The sequence below is a fragment of the Bombus affinis genome, chromosome 5, assembly GCF_024516045.1.
Source record: "Bombus affinis isolate iyBomAffi1 chromosome 5, iyBomAffi1.2, whole genome shotgun sequence".
NCBI lineage: Eukaryota > Metazoa > Arthropoda > Insecta > Hymenoptera > Apidae > Bombus > Bombus affinis.
In genome coordinates, this window is record NC_066348.1 from 8,913,874 (window position 1) to 8,931,886 (window position 18,013).

The 18,013-nt window shown below is 29.5% G+C and overlaps 1 protein-coding gene across 5 annotated transcripts; it reads right to left on the bottom strand.

The window, feature by feature from the left end:
- Nucleotides 1-28: 28 nt before the first annotated feature.
- On the bottom strand, nucleotides 29-14,040 carry LOC126916085 (SEC14-like protein 2). Of its 5 annotated transcripts, XM_050721474.1 has the most exons (12): nucleotides 13,731-14,038; nucleotides 11,990-12,240; nucleotides 9,839-10,016; nucleotides 6,056-6,128; nucleotides 4,627-4,670; nucleotides 1,548-1,665; nucleotides 1,257-1,466; nucleotides 1,063-1,143; nucleotides 792-991; nucleotides 545-687; nucleotides 318-469; nucleotides 29-244 (listed from the first exon to the last, which is right to left on the bottom strand). In XM_050721474.1, exons 5-12 carry the CDS (start codon nucleotides 4,636-4,638, stop codon nucleotides 132-134), a joined length of 1,029 nt encoding a protein of 342 aa, XP_050577431.1. In that variant the 5' UTR covers nucleotides 4,639-4,670; nucleotides 6,056-6,128; nucleotides 9,839-10,016; nucleotides 11,990-12,240; nucleotides 13,731-14,038; the 3' UTR covers nucleotides 29-131. The 5 variants fall into 5 exon arrangements, with proteins under 5 accessions (XP_050577431.1, XP_050577428.1, XP_050577429.1 ...); XM_050721471.1 differs by lacking the exon at nucleotides 9,839-10,016 and having other exon boundaries at nucleotides 11,990-12,166; nucleotides 13,731-14,040; XM_050721472.1 differs by lacking the exon at nucleotides 9,839-10,016 and having other exon boundaries at nucleotides 13,731-14,040.
- Nucleotides 14,041-18,013: the final 3,973 nt, after the last annotated feature.

Here is an 18,013-nt window from a genome sequence, read left to right on the forward strand (position 1 = left end):
AACAATTAAAAAAGAAAAAGATTAGCAATAACATAAAAGCATTGGTTTCTTTTAATATTAATTACACTGTATAGAATGTATTTTTCAGAGAGAATATTTTCTATAATATATTATTATTCTAAGTACATTAATTATAAAGTTGTTGGTGTTATTTCTTGTGATTCTGACGGTGGTATAACTTTCACGGAGTAATGGATTTTTTTATTTCTTATTATGCTATAAGTGTTATCAAAAATAATGGAATCTACAACAGATAAAGTTATTGATAAAGTATCTGATATTTTGATGATGCAACTGTTTACACAATGTCTACTCACATGTAGAAGGTACTTCACAGGTCAAAATTCCAATCTCATCTAATTGATGGGCAGCCACTCGTCGCATTGGTATCACTTCTTTCTGTGTTCCATTATAATCTTTCTTCACAATACCAAATTTAATGTCATGATTCTCAGTACGAAATTCCCAGCTACACAATTCCCAACCATTCACGATTAATAAATATAGAATTATATCATATAATTAGTTTATGAATTTTTTATACCTTAACAGAGATCCCATTTCAGACGCTGGGATATCAAGCTCTAGTTTCCCACCTTTCTTAATTGTAACTGTTGTAAAGTTCTCCTTATCTTTCTCTGTGTTATTTACATACATTTCTTTAGGGACCTTGCCACCAAGACAAATCTGAACATAAAGAAAAATTTTAATATCGTATTTTATTTATCAAGAAATTTGTCCAAATTTTGAAACAATATAAATTTCTTTTTCTTAGTTTTCTTTTTCTTTACCTTGGTACCAAGCTTTGGGTTGCCATCAGGATCTTTAAGGGTGCCTCCAAGGAAAGCAGGTACTTGATCTCTGTCAATGTTACTGAATATCGCTGTCTGCCATCTCGCAGGATCCGATTTGTATATTTGAATCTTTGATAAGGTATACTCGTTCATAAACTTTTTCGCCACCGAAAATGCGAAAGCAAATACCTTTGGAGCTACAAAAGAATACGAAATATAAACCATTAATCATTTTATGATATAATTATCTGTAATATAAAAAGTGTACCATTAATTATGTAACAGGTCTTTAAAATCTCTGGGTAATTAGCCTCATACATTTGGATTAAAGTAATAACAACTTCTCCAGCTGGAAAATAAAATTATGAATTAATATTTATCACAATAATGATACTTTAAAGAGTCGAACAAAATATACTCTAAGGAAGTTATGTAATCATGGTCGATATACATAAATTTTACCTGGTCTCCAGAGATATTGTTTCAAGTTAAAACCCTGCATGTCAAAAATTACGACCACCTGACCAGCTGCTGGACCGTGTTTTAACATTTGTTCTCTACATAATTTTAAGTATTCTTCGAGACGTTTTATGGTCACCTTTATCATATCCCTTCTCGAGACTACGTGCAAAATACCATAAATATCTAATGCGTCGAAATACACTACAATCACTGCAGAAATATTGGAATTATTGATTTCATTATGTTTCATCCTCAATTACGGCTATGATGAGCATATGTTCTACAATTTACCTGGGGCACCATCTTTATCGAAACCACATAAACCGTGAGGTAGATAGTCATTCAAAATTTGAGGAGGATCCCATTCGGTTAATTTGTCAACTTCCCATTGTTTTCGCCACTCCATAGACTAAAAAGTAACTCATTTTTAGTTTGAAAGTATTATAAATATAACGTACATGTATTAATAATAAAATAGGTAAAAAATGTTCATAAAAATAATATATTCATACTTTGTGAATTTCAAATCCTAAAGACTATTAAGCTGTATATAGTACTGTGTATAATGATGTAATGTAATTTAATGCACAATATTATGACAGAAAAATCTATAAGTTTAAAATTATAATTTTCAACATATACTTCGAAAATATAATTTTAGACTAAAAACAATACGACTAGAATTATCAAAATAATGTCTTGCAAGAAACACTAAATATGACATATATTCATATGAATTTTTTCTTTTTATTAATTTTATAGAGAATTGAAGATAATAATCGAATCGATGACTTTCTACATACATAGAAATAAAAGATCCAGCGAATGATTGAAGCTTTAGAGAACATCAGTACCATGAACGATTATTATCAGAGATACATAGATACATACATCCTGTATAGTTCAAAGAAAATTTCTGTTTCTATAAAAACGTTCTCTTAATACCTAAGAATTAAGCGGATAATCAAGACACGGAATTGAGAAATTTAATTTCTAGTCTGCCTTAAGGGGAGAAAGGGATTATAGTTACAGCTAACATATTGCAATATCCGGAATTCTATTCGAAAGAAGAAAGTAGTACGCATCGCGATATTAGGAACGTTTCGCATTTTTTAATGTCGTTAATTATGGAAATCGATAATGTCACAATATGGGTAGCGTTACAAGCATCGAATCGTGTATCAAGTTCTCCAACGTTTTATTTTTCGTCTTTATTTATCGGTTTTATAAACCGATGCAGACACAAAGAAAAAATTACAATCACCATCTTCACGTAAGAGAATTTAAGTTATTAAATTTACTATAAATAACGTTAAACTTTAATTTAATTATTAAATATGCTTTCTTCGCTAATTTGTTAATGATAATTTTATATTTTCTAACTATAATTTTGTAACGAAATATATGAATATAAAAAGAAATCTGTACAAAAGTAGGTTTATCAATATACAAGCAGGTATGAAATATTGCAGTTGTTTGCATTACAAACAGTTATTCTGCTCTCTCTTTGCTCATCAACTTGAGGTGTGAGCTGTAGAACTTACCGATTTTTCCCGGTTTTATGAACAAGTATTCTTTTCATATATACATATCTCTCTCCCTCTCTCTCTCATATATATATATATATATGGATATAAGTTTAAATATGGTACAAGTTCAATTTAAAGAAAATGGATAAAGTTACTTTCAAGTATTAAATTTCAAAATTAATCGGTCTCTTTTCTTATATTTTTCACAGTAAGATAATAAAATTGTTTAATATTTTAATATGTATAAAATATAGAAATCCTATAATAATATAAAAAATAAATTAATATAAACAAATTCAAACGTTTCTTTAATAAATAATGTACTGCTCGTACCTCGCTCATTAATTAAACTAATTGTAATAATTAATTAACTGCGAATACAGCGAAAAGAATTCGGAAGTACTATACTGCGAAGCATCTGAAGCGATGAAAAGTGCATATTGTGTAGAAGAATTGTTTTTTTCCTTCTGTTGGCCACTAGACCATAGAGAGAGTATACTTCGTTAACGCTTCGTAGACGATCTACAAGTCAGTGAAAATTCAAAAGATCATAGAACGTGTTTCTTCAGACTTTCTCGATTAAATTCATGGCTAGAGCTATAGAGCATCAAGCGCGAAAGGTGATGACTGATTAACGTGATAGTCGATGCTAACATTAAGTGTGCAACTTATGCCCCAAGACGTAGATTTCTAGATAACAGTATGCCAAGGAATGCGTATGATTTCGAAACTATATATCCTTATTTTTAGTATGAAAAAGTTTGCTCTCTGAGATAAATGATTTCTTCATCCATTTTTGTTAACCGTTTGTAGCGCGAATAACCTTTAGTACTTTGCTTCGACTGGTTCACACTCAATAAGCTATATTTAAGAGCAATTCATGGATAGAATATATATTTTCATATTTTCATAAATAATAACATTGTGTTTGGTCTGATTCATATTCAATACACTATTTTCAGAAGTGATCTATTATTTAGATATATTTCTGTATCTTTGTTGTCAATAACAACGTATCTTCATACTTTGTACTTTGATTTGTTTCTATTAATACCAGTAATATCAAATCTATCTAAAGCAGGAGTTGTATCTTTAATCAATATGTTTCAATACTAAATACTAAGTAATTAATGTTGATCTCAACTGTATTACAGTTTAAAATAAGACTACAAACAGTTAATGAATTCATTAGGATCGGTGTCATTAGTGTCTAATACATTGCAGTCGCTCAACAAGATTGATAATTATCCACTGTATATACCTCGCAAAGTAAGTGGTGGCTTGGTCTTACATTCTCTTCTGCACAATTTTACATGGCAATACCGTTAAACAGTCGCGAGAAACTTCATTTTTATATATGCTATTAGAGATTTCCTTCGTGTAATATCTTTCACAGCTTTTCTTTAATCAAACAAAAATTTATCGAAATATTTATATCAATGTGAGTCAATCCGATTGACAATATGTATTACATTTTATTATAGAGGAGAGATACACAATAATAGGAATACAATAAAATAGGAAAAATTCAATTAATATATAGATAATGAAATTTTAAAATTAATTAAATAAAGTCCTATAAATCTGTTAGTTATGTGATTAATAATAATATGGTTACATTGTTTAATTCGCACATATAATGCAACCGACGCAATATGAGATATGTGAAAGTTCAATATAAGTTTGAACGAAGTTGTCCCCCTTTCGAAAAGATCTTTTCTACAGCGAAGGAATTTATTTATTTTTCGGTTTCTATAAAACTAAATAATAAAAAAAAAGGGAGAAATAGGGAAGTGAGTAGATGGGTTTGTGTCAGTAATTATAGATGAAAACATCCATACCTCACGTAGCATCTTCTCCGCAGCAGCTGGCTCCCATTTTCTTGCTAAAAATCATATATATATTTTAATTTCTATTTTAGAGTCAAGAAATATTTAATTTTACATTACATATTTATAATTCAAATGAAATCGGGAAATTAATAAATTTAATACTAATTAAAATTTTATGTTCATTTATTATATATTTTTTTATACGATTAAAATTAAATTTCCTAATTTCGCAGAAAATACTTAAACAAAAAACTTTTTCCTCTCTGTTGTAAATTTTCTAATGTCTAATTTTATTCAATGATCTCATGAAAATACATTTCTTTCACTGTACTGAATGGATATTAAAGAATCTTTATATATCAATTTATATTTATTTATAATTTTTTATTTTTTAAATTATTTTATATAACAATCTTTTGAGTAGTATACGAAGTATATTCCATTTGTGTTATTAGTGTTCAACCATTTATTAATTTCTCATCACGTGTATTTCATTGCAAATTACACTTAATTCGAAGACACTACGTAGTGAATGTTAGATTCTTTCTTTTACGAGGCTTTGTTCAGAGACCAAAACAGAAGAGAATTCACATCTACTGAATTATGATTTACAATCACACACAATGGCTCATGAAAATATTTGAATAGTCAATTATTCATCACATTGATAAGCCATGTTATTCAGTGGGATCATCTTTAGCACTAATTACATGTTTAAGACTAGTATTTATGTTATATACTAATTCTTTATTATGCATGGTTACGGTATCGAAATATCTTGTAACTTCTATATACATTCTCAAATTTGTTTCAAATTTTAGTGTTCGGTGTAATCATAACAATCCTATCTCATTACAGCGCTAATGAAACTTCCAAATTTTGTATAAATATAATACATACAATATATATATATACTGTGGCTAAAAAGAGTATTTGTACATCACTGTATTTATTATAGCATTTACATATTAATGAATTAAGATCAAGTATATTTCGTACCATTTAGTAATTTTTTCTTATGATTAGAAAAATTTAATACCAGGAAAATGAATCGTAGGGTCTGATGAGAAAATGCTTCACTGGAAAATAAAGGCGTTTGCAAATACTTTTGAAGCCATTGTACTTAAAAATTCTTTACGATAAGTGTTTAAATATTTTTATGAGTCACTGTACATAAGGATTTGCAAACAATGTCTTATTGTGTATAATTTAAGTTCTCTGATGATTGTACATGCCGTCTTTAAACCAGCCAATCAGGTGGGACGTTAAAGATGACTGTGTATAGGATACATATCATAAAAGCAATAATCACCAGGAAACGATAAATGAACATAAAGGTCCAAGTTGCGATTTGTCGTGAGATTGATAAGTTTTCTTCGGGGCACGTTTGACACATGCAATGTTGGGAAACCGTACAACAAATTACAAGAATTCATACCTCGAAGCCAACGTAGTAGAAAGTTATCGTCATGATGCGGTTGTTTCAGAATATCTTGAACTGTCCGCCTAAACTGAAATCAGAAGTTTGTATAAATTAGCCAGTTATGTAATAAAATTTAGAATTCACGTATCATACACGAAATAGCAAAAAAAAAAGAAGATTTAAGACTATGCGAGTTTATGGTTGCCAGAGAAAGAAGTAAAGAATATATATATAAATATATTCGTGATATTAATAATAGATGTAAATGCAAATAATTTACACAAGTGTCTTATCAAAAGATGCATTAAGATAATAGATATTTTTAAAGAAATGTGAGATATAAAAAAGATTTGTATGGTTTAAAAAAATAAATAGTCTTTGTAATGCTATAAATACTTCGGTTTTTCCAAATTTCATAGAATCCAAATGAAAACAGAAATGATTATGAAAAATTAATTAATTTTTTATGTATTTTTACTAAGATTCATGGTAAATTTCATTTAGTTAGGTTTAGCAAAAGTATGGTGATGAACCTACATCTTTTTACATAGTTGTACAACAAAAGTATAATGACACAGTGTTAGGAAACTGAAATAGCATAGTACTTATATAAATTGGAGCGAGAAACATTAAAAGCTATGCCACGTAATTATGCCATTGCTTATGTCATACTATAATCTTACGCTATAACTTATAAAATACGTATTGCTATAACATTTGTAGCCACACTGTATCTATCTTTTAGCAGGAGGGATTGGTTATATTGAAAATTTGCTAGCACGCCTTTCATCCATGATTTGCAGTGAAAGCAAATCGTTTTTCTGGGAAGTGCACCAACAATTTTACGGTCAGCGCAAAAATCTTAGACAACTTTGTTTCACACAAAACCACCTGCAGTTATTTACTTTCACGTAGATTTTTCAGCAGGTTAACTCAATCCTGTTACCAATAATCAAAATACGGGTCACCGATACACGACGTGTATGGAATCCGTGCTTATAATTGAAACTCTATTTTGCATGCTGAATTCATTTTAAAAAATTCGAATGAATTTTGCAATATTTGCAATATCATGGTAAGAATTCAAATTCTATTCTAAATATATATTTTTTCTGTCATATTGAAAATTGCATCATTTGGAATTCTGTTTTTTTAATTAAGTTTAATTTTATTTGCAAATACTTATAGAGTAAATTTTAGAAAAATTTCTCCTAATGTCGATTATGATAAAAATTCAACTTCTATTCTGATTATTCTTTTTTCTCCAACACATTGTAAATTGTATCACTTCAGTTTGAAAATGAATTAATGTAATAATATTACGATTAATCGAATCTATCATAGAAGGACGTATATGCTTTCTGCTTCCTCGTTAATCAATGACAATCAAAAAAAAAAATAAAAGTAAAAAATATATAGGCGAGTATATGTATTACGTTGATTATTTCTATGTTAATTTAGCTTTTTTCTAAAAACTTCTTCCGCACATAGCAGACTCATGCACGTTTTATAGAGACCCCAATTGCCATAATTGCAAGATTTTCTAAGATCTTCGTTTGCCGGTCACGATTCGCGAAATTGCTTAGTTCCGAACATCAGCTTAGATCAGTTAGCTTAAATCGAACATCAGGCGAAACTCTATCTAACGCTTGATATTGGCAGGTACTTGTTAAGTAAAATTAAATTGGAGTTATTCTTTCAGAAAAGTTAACTAAGGAATTACAAAGTATATAAATATTGTATAACTTATCATCCAATAATAATAATTACATTATGAATATTTACGAAAATACATACTTTCCTGTACACAGATTTATGTATTTGACCTTCTAATTATTATAACGTATATCTTATTTTGAATATTTTACATATATCAAATTGCAACGTAAAATTATCGCTATGATATTTAGAAATTGAAACAAATTATATTCAGTTTTTATCTTAGTAGTATTTATAAAAATATGAATTTCTGTAAAAACTCACAATCTACTAATGATAGAAATCTGCTGTCGCTATTACAAAAAATGAAAAATTATTATACTAAATTTAATTGCCACCGATACATTAATATCATTCATCTTTTGTCTCTCTTCCACTATCTTTATTCAAGTTTCCTATATGAAATAAAATACACGAAGGAACTATCACGTAATTTAATTGACTGACGAAAAAATATTATCCACCAATTTATTAATACTGGTTAATCTTTAATTATTATACTATCTATAGGTATTAACCTTTTCCCTTATACTACATAATATCTTTTGCAAAATTTCCTTCTTCATTAACTAAACAGAATTTATAGGAACTATCGTGTAATCTAATCGATTGATGAAACATGAAACTTAGTACGCTAGTCACATCCTCAATGTAGCACAATTCGAGTACCTGATGAAACCGATTTATGCGCACAGAATCGTGTATAAGGAGGCTAATGGACATGCGGAGATGTACAAATGTGTGCGTTTAATCTTCAATAGTATTAGCGTCACGTTGTAAGATCATGTGTCAGTCTGTATAGGTGAACAGCAGGGTAAAGAAAGTGCCGTTTTACGCGAGGGAACCGTTCACTCTCGATCATCCTGACGTTCGTTTGCAAAAACATGATATACACAAGAAACAGGTATAGAAAGAACTGTCTTTCACAAGGAAGAATTATTTAAACTTTACCGATGGATTTAGCGACTCTCAAAAAAGAAATCGGCGAACAAAGACAGAAGAGGTGTATGCACGGTCCACGTCCCGCGATAAAGTAGTTTTCATCAGGTGAAATCCATCGGATAATGACACGTTTGCGAACGACGAAAGCGATGATAAAAAGCGCGCACACTGCCGGCAATGTGAAATGAAAGTTTTAAAGGAATAGGAAGTAGATGTTCATCGTCGAGTATGATGATGATCCGCTGATAGAATGATACTCCATGCCGAACAGGTTTGCATGATAACAAGTGTCATTGCGTGAATGACTGGAAAAAAGAAAAAGAAATCACAAAGTAGAATGGTCAAAATATGAGAATGAAAATATCGTAGACATAGAATGAAGTTAGTAGAGATTTGTAAAATTTAACAAGATAATTAGTGTTGGTATATACACTGATTCATGAAAGTATTTGGATGCTTATTATAGAATGCTTTTATATAGTATGTGTGTTACATAAAACATTTTGAAATTTTATTTAATGAAGCACAGCTATCATCGTTATTGGTATTTGAAGCCAATCTAAAAATCTATATAAAAGTTATAAGACATTTAGGGCAAACATGTATTTAATAAAAAATTAGTATACAATATGAATGATGGTTGCCTATTAATGGAATGGCTGTTCAAATACTTTAAAAAACCTCTGTTAAATATGTTTGTTTACAAATTATGTTTATAAGAAATATCTTGTATTATAATTTCTATGGATATACATTTCCTAATTCATTTCAAATTTTACCGACATAATCATGGAATCGTGCCTCGCTGCAATGTTCATGAAATTTCAAATAAATTTGTGTAATACGTATAATGAATTTATACAACTTTTCTGTAGTACGTGTTCAACTTTCATGAGCTATTCTACATAGATATAAATATATTCTTTATAGAATCATTGTAGAAGATGAACATTAAAAAATATATCCATGTGTTAACGTCGCTCCTTTTATAGAAGTAACAATACGTGTCAAGTTTGTCAAGCTATAAATTTATATCTATAAATTTAGGCTTGGCGATATAAGATAGGTAGACTATGACGAATTCTGAAAGTTGCGAATGTTACGCCGTAATTTCGGACGTTATTTAGGTGGACGTACCTTCGAGATTTCCAGGTGACTTGCTTCTTTAAATTCTTTTCTTCTTCTTTTTTAAGTGGAACTATATGTTTTTGTTTATATGGACGTGTAGTCCGTTCCACGATGAATTCATTGACCTAGATATATTTGCACTCCGAGCTCATTCAAGGTAGTTTACTGCCGTTCAAAACTTGCCTTCCTTAAACGTCCAGAAATTGTTATTTATTGTCGGTATTCGAAATGACCTCAGATATCAATGCACTGATTTGCTCTATCTCTAAAAGATAGTTTCATCCTCTCCAATGTTGCAGAAATAATTCGAACATTCTCACTCGACATTCTCTAACAACCCAAATCATATCTACAATTTCGTTGTATGTATAATGAGCCATCGTAAATTGAATTGATACCAAAATGAAGTTTGTTAGTCATAATAATATTGATTCCTTCGAAGCAACTGTAACAGTAACTGAGGATATCTAAGTATCGGGCGTAGCGGCAATCCTCTGTTCGTAAATAGAAGTAATGATAATTTACGATCATTAGGGTGACTTAGAATTCTGTTCACGGTCGAATCGACGAAATACTCTGGTGAGTAAAGATAAATTTTGAATGACAGTAAGTGATCTTGAATGACCTTGAAACATCAATATATTGTAAGTTGTTCGTCATGAAATGGGACACACGCTTATCTGAATAAAAACGTATACATAGCACCATTTAAAAAAGCTTGAAATCTCGAAGGCACGTCCATCTAGATAAGATTTATGATGTCAGGAGATGTCTCCCTCGAAATAGAGTACGTTTTAGTTGAAACATTTGTTTGCATGACGAATGGTTTAGGAGATAATTATATCACTCCAAATGTATCATCCTGTATATACTTACACTAATTATATTGCTAAATGTTATAACTCTTTAGTAGCTTCATTTTAAATAAATCTTTACAGTATAAAGTATCATACTTTATATTTCCGAGTTTCTTCATAACAATGACGAGGTCAGATTAAATTTACTACGTTTCTAATGTTTATTGCATATCAATGAAGGATACATTATTTCAATATTAAGTATTTCCTGTGTACTGAATAATCTCATTTGCTCTAGTCAAGAATTTACATGTGTAATGATTGTCTTTTTATCCTTTCATTTATAGAATGTTTCTGAAGTGTAAAAATTTTATTACGTGAATCGTGTGATTTTTTATTGCTTTTGATTGTCTATTCAAATTAGTTGTATATTAATAGTATATTCTGTGATCATGTATGTAATTTAACACTTCTCTGTTTATTCAGTTTCAAGTTTGCATACGGTATCAGCTGTATTTAAAGTAGCTGTGATAATTGCTCGTTATTTCAATCTTTTTTATTTGAATCACAATAAGGACTGAACCGACATTTGTTTCCCGTCTTTGTATCTGTTTCGTATGTAGAGCGATCTTGCAGAAAATTCTCGTTGCCAGTTAACAACGTAACATTTAAATAATTAAGACACTATAATTATTTTAGTTTAAGAAACTGTAGCTTGTCATTAATTTTCCTTATTATTGTAACTTTCTACCAGTGTATCCGATTTGAGTGTACGTGCGCTGTTATTTCTCTGACTATCAGAAATGCGAAAAAATACTCAGATGAAAGTTATTTGATTTGATCGAAGAAACTTAACTGAATGCTAACATTTTTTCTTGCACTTTTACTTATGGAAGTTTCAGCATCCACACATTTTTTAAACTCAATTATATACCTTTATTATTATCAATTTATTGTGCAATTCAAGAAGCATTCAATAATATGTACGAAGTATCTAGGCAATAATTTGTTTGGAGTAGTATGTAAAAATAAGAAATCGACAAAAGCAAGACTTGATTCTACTTGATATCGGATAAATTATTGTTAAAATATACACTTCATATATTTCGTTGGTTCGTTTCGAAATACGTAATAAGTTTGACATTGATAGTGATAGAAATATACAAAAAAATCACGTTACGATATGTTTCGTATATTGAAATCAACAAACAAAAATTAAATTAAATAAATTGCTCAATCACAAAATTCCAGAACGTTAGTAAAATATTCGCTAGACACGTTCATAATGTTCTTTCCAAGAGTGACATATTATTAACCTCGACCCTGTGGTCGTACCTTCTTTCCAATTGAATGGTTGACTTACTTTCATCAATGCAAATCGCTGGTTATCCTCCAATCCCACTACTTTTAACATCCTTGTGTCCCTTTTGTACGTCTTTTGGCAGTTTTTGAAGCTTCCGTTCTAGCTCTTTCACCCTGATTTGCGATAATGCGTTCTCTGCCTCCTGTTACCGTTACCTGTCGTTTACCTCGTTTATTTCTGTCTCAGCAACAAAATATATAGTTTAAGTCACAAGGTGTCACGCAAGACCTTCTTCTATTGAGCTTTAATCTCTGTTAGGAACAGGCAATGGTCAGATACGAAATTTTTGATAGCATATATGATGTACAGTGATTCACAAACTACATTGATTCACACTTCTAAAAACATTTTATGAATATATTGCATTTATCATATAATCTGTATATGTACATATGTAGAAGTTATATATATGTTGGTGTTTATTGCAAGTATATAGTAAAGATTACCAAAGTATTCGAACGATCAATTATTCATTACATTAATAATCTACAATATTTATTAATTATATATTTATATGAAACTGTTATATTTTATCTTTTTACCAGATATATGTTTGCAGTAAATGTTCTCCGACTTCTATATACATTTTTAGATTAACTTCTAATTCCATCAATATAATCATGATAATCGTGCCTTATTACAATGCCAACGGAATTTCAAAATGTGTTACGTAATATGCATAATACATATATAAAAGTTTTCTGTAATAAATGTTCAAATATTTTGAACTATAGCCACTATAGAAGCTATAATGTAATAGATATCACGTTCATTACTACATGGTAATCGATTCATTATTATGCACATGACGACGGGATTGCATTTCAGCAAGAATGTGTCTCCAAGGTGTTGTAGAGTTGTGCTTGTTAAGGTCGAATGTGTATAACTCTTCTGTCTTTTTCATAAAATCCATGTAAAGTGATAAGAAATCTGTATAAATAGATGTACAAAATTTATACATGTATATGGTTATTTCAGAGGTACTTAAAATTTTTATTATGTGTTATATAAGCAATGTTGTTTGCATCTTGATTTGAGTTATTCTTCTTTGTAGACACAAACTGCAAATGAAATGAATTGTTAATATAATCGATAGTGTTTGCAAATAAAACATGACCTTATCGAGTATTACTTGTTTTATAAAAAACTTGTTTTTATAAAATACTTGTTTTTATAAAAAAGAAAAATTATACTTGTCCCTTTCGTACCATAATATATTCTTTAATTAAATTAGTATGTTGCCTAATACAATTGGAATCTAGAAGAGAGAAAGAAGTAGAGAAGTGAAAGAAGGTTTACCCGAATTTGCAACTCGATTGCGTTACACATTTAATTGTGGACGGTGAAAAATTACTGTTACATTGGAGGAATAACCGTATAATGTTACTAGCTAAAACTCGAAATGAACTACAAGCGGTTCATCTAAGATATTTAATATAATACTTCGATAACACAGTTGTATATTAATTTTTCATATTAATTTATAATTTTATCTTGTTCTAATATATAATTTATATACTAATAAAACAGTATTAAAAAGACATTACATAACAAGTGTCCTTTAAGAAATATAATCGATGCAAACAGCCACAAAACTTCAACTCTCTCTTCTGGCGCAAATCGATGTTGCAATCAAATAAATTCTCTTCAATCAGTTTGATCTCACAGCCATCATTAAAATGCACCTCAAAATATTGAAAGAAAAAGAGGAACGTTACCGAGATAAGTAAACAATGTATACCTCTTCTTTGAAAAAACCTTTCTCTTCAAAACATAGAACGAAAATCGTCAACAAATCACGTTGTCACTTGGCGCGCAAACACATTCGAATAGAGCGCATCGTTATTGCGTTCGTGTTTCGTGGCTGCCGGCTTACTTAATGGCGCAACAGGTGTCTCTTGCGGTCGTTGCGACCGCGCTCCAGTTCGAGAGCCAATTCCCTACTAAAAATGAATGTTGCGCGCTGACTGGCACCCAAAGTATGGTACCGTTCTGTTCTGCGCTGTGTTCACGATGACCAGTATTACCTTGTCACGGGATACCCCACCCCTTACAAACCATTGTGTTAACCTACCGGGATTTTGCTTCATTAATCGGCCGTTGCTATCCCCTCTATTTCTCGAAACTGATTTCGTACAGCGTACGTTTGATATTATCTATATAAAATAAATAAATATATACAGTGACTCACGAAAGTGTTTGAACACTTATAATAGAAAATTTATAATATATTGCATATGTTGTATTTACTGTAAACATAAATTAATTATACAATATGAACAGCCATTTTAAACATATAATAAATTGTTGAACACATAAAAGATAGCCTTACTGAATATTAATTCTTAATAAAACATTTCAAAATGTTTTATATAATGCATACAATATACAATACATAAATGTTTTCTATGGTAAATGTTAAAATACTCTCGTGAGCCACTGTATATCAACTATCTATATATATCTCATTCGCATTTAATATTTGAAATTTCTAAAAATATACCTCTCTCAATAATTGGTCAGATGTGACCCGACATATGGCCAGTTATATTATCGAAGCAATAGTCTATCTTGTGTGCGTTCATATACAACGTAAAGAAACGTGAAACAATCAAAAGTCATTTCGACTGTCTTTGTTTGTTGAAGTAAAAGAATAATCAACTACGTGCTGAAATATGAGCTCTTCCTCCTCTGCAGATTACAGCTTACATTGGGAACGATGCAACATTGAGTTAGACAATCTCAAATGCGCACGAGTTTGTGAGTAACTCTGCATTATAATATTGATTAACATCTTTGTAGTATTTTAGATACTCTATATAATTGTTATATGTACTTACCAAGAATATGACATCCTTCTTATATAAAAAACCATGAATTTGCAAATTTTCATTTCTTCAGTAAAAAGATTGGCTAAAATGCTATTTTTCTGTGCTCTTAACTATACAGATTAAAACAACGAATGTGACATAACAATTGTACTATGAGTGTGTTTATGAATTTGAACCTAACCTCTCAATGCTCGGATTTGATAAACATATATTAATACAGATATTTAAACAATAATAGACATGTATTATACTACTTTGATTAGGGTGTTTCTATCATATATTAATATACAGAGGTTACAAAAATTTATTTTCTAATGAAGTACTTTGGTTATTAGATTCTACATTTCATTTTCGTAGCATTAAATTTGTATAGTCATATGAAATATATTACTAAATAATACGATATTTAATATAGAGGATTATCCACTTAAGAACCCGCGCTCGCGAGAACTTAGAAAATAGCAACTTGTAGGTTTACTACTACAATTAAAACATGGCATGCGCCATCTGTGAGCTGCTACTAGAACTAGAGTTAGTTATAGGCTATAACACAGGGGGAGTTTGGTGTCACCGAACACTATGCGCATGGTGTTTCCTTGAAAAATAATCAAATATGTACAATGACACTATTTGCATTTTTCAACACTTTTTCTACTTTGTTCAATATTTTTTATACCTAACGATCCGAATATTTTTTTTTACAATGTAATTTAAAATTTGGATAATGAATGGTAGATAACCCTGTACTTAGATCTAATTGATTAGCATGTAAATATTAGTAATAAATACAGTGCTGTGCAAATACTTTTAACATCATAATCTTCGATAATCTTAGATTTGCAATTACCATATTTATCTATATAAATTCATAAATTCTATTATAAGCAAATTGTCGATCGTGGAGAAAAAAAATGAAATTAAATTTCATGCCACCATTTTAAAGCACTGTTCGCACCATCTGTCGAAGGGTTCTGAAGTTACCTGTTGGAAATATTGACTATCACCGGCATTCAACCTCGATCGATCTCTCGCGTTCGACCAGAGACAAGGTGCACAGATTCGACTCATCGTATCGGATTCGTCCAGTTATTATGGCGTAGAATGTTAGGTGATATACCATTTCCTATGAGGATTTTCATCAATTAAATGTAATATTATCAATCTGAAATATCTGTATTCTTGTTAATTAGCGTGGAGGAAGTGATTCATGCAATTGTAGCTATTCGGTCGCGCCTGCATCAAAGAATGCAGATTCGTTTCAAACGATACATTATCGGCGTTTCGTGCCGGCATAAATTTCGACAGGGAAATACACCGTATAATAGAACACATTCACCAGTATCGAGGTTAAACATTTTCGATCGCTGTCTTCTCAAGTAAGTGACTTCTTAAAATTATATTATACTGTTGATTATACTCTGAAGCTTCTTACACAATAATGTCATTTGTGAAATTTTACAGGTTACAAGTTACAAGTTACTCGTTATTAGTAATAATTAACTTTCTTTACAACAAATACGATAAATACATATAGTAAATATATGTATACGTGCAATACTATACATATAATACATGTACTGCAATTAAATTCTATCAATTACAAGTTAGCTGTCATATTCGATTATATTTTAAGTATTACACTATTTTTATTGTTTTCTAAATAATTGTTAGTTTTAGAATAGAATAGTTTTCTAAATAATTGTTTATGACAGTCATTTCCTTTAATCTACATACATCAAACAGATAACATTTGTACAACTTTATTTGTTTTATTGCTAGTAAGATAATTTATCAGTACCGGTAACTTGTAGCTTATAATTTCTAACAATAAGAATTATATAAACGTAGTTACGTTTATATTATATAAAATGCTAATATAGTATAATAAAATTATATTATGTATGTATTATATTATTATATATATAAATATTTCCATGTCTAAGAAATAGTACCGGAAATACGTATTTTACGTATAAGAAAGATAAATCGCAGATATAGAAAAAAATTTTGTTCAACTAGTTTTCGAGAAAATAGAAATTTCCAAAGTATTGCTTAATACAAATTTTTTTGATATTTTAATATTATAAAAAATAAACTGGCACCTTAAATGAATGTATAGTAACATATTGGAATCTATTAAAATTTCATTTTTCAATGCGTTCATTTTATATACGATTAGTTTCATTTATTTACGTCACTTGCACTATTGATGTATCATGTTTATTCAAGATATTAACATGCTAATTCTTTCACTTGTCCAATCGAATATTTTCTTACATTATTTCAAAAGTAGTGAATAAACATTCACACATTCTTTAAGTTTATATAAGAAATAATATCATAATATGTGTTTTTTCGATTTCTTCATGTATAATAGATATAAGTATAGAACATTATCATTACAATTTATTATTACATATATGCTATTAGAAAAATTCATTACTATAAAAAGGATTATAATTTTACCTTTTTTCGAGTTTTTAAATAATTGATGGCATAATTATTTTTATCGGGAAATTTACCAAGCAGAAAATTAGTCTGGAAGGAAGTCGTACCTTCTTGACTTTGAATTACATAAGGAATCCGTGTGTACATACCATTGAATGCAGAAAATTAAGTCAAGGTTCTACACGGAAATAAAGCTGAGAACGTTTGTGTTTATACCTTGAAAGCCAATGACCCGAAACAGTGGCGCTTATTCTAAATTTGGATATCTTTTTTGATTTTATTAAAATTGTAATAATTTTGATAAAAAATTTAATATATTTTAAAGTTTGAATGAAATTGATTTATTCTTCGCACTTATTTTAACATCTCTTTATTATAAATATATCTTTCTCTAGAATTGATCAATCAATGGTCATACTGATTTCTTTTTTGATCCACGTTTCGTCTAATATTGATAAATATCAATATTGACAATAGCTTCTCATCGTATAATTTCATTCAATATATCTTACATATTAAATATAATTATAATATCATATACATAATATAACAGAGTTCGGCGTCCATAAACAATGAATTATTTAATAATTTAGAAAACATCAAATATAATTCTAAAGTCATAAACACGACTAATTCTCTAGTCAGTAACCTGTCCATTCCTCTTCATCCAAGATCTACATATCAACATATTACATAACAAGTATAAACAAGAAGTACATATTTAGTAATTTTAAAGACACAAAAT

Bases quoted from the DNA above. Each gene is read 5' to 3' on its own strand.
- LOC126916085 (XM_050721471.1), bottom strand. From the start codon at position 12,040: ATGTTAAAAGTAGTGGGATTGGAGGATAACCAGCGATTTGCATTGATG. The intron at 6,129-11,989 runs GTAAGTCAACCA...TTCTGATTTCAG, and splicing joins AGCGATTTGCATTGATGAAA to TTTAGGCGGACAGTTCAAGA. The intron at 470-544 runs GTATAAAAAATT...GGAATTGTGTAG, and splicing joins GAAATGGGATCTCTGTTAAG to CTGGGAATTTCGTACTGAGA.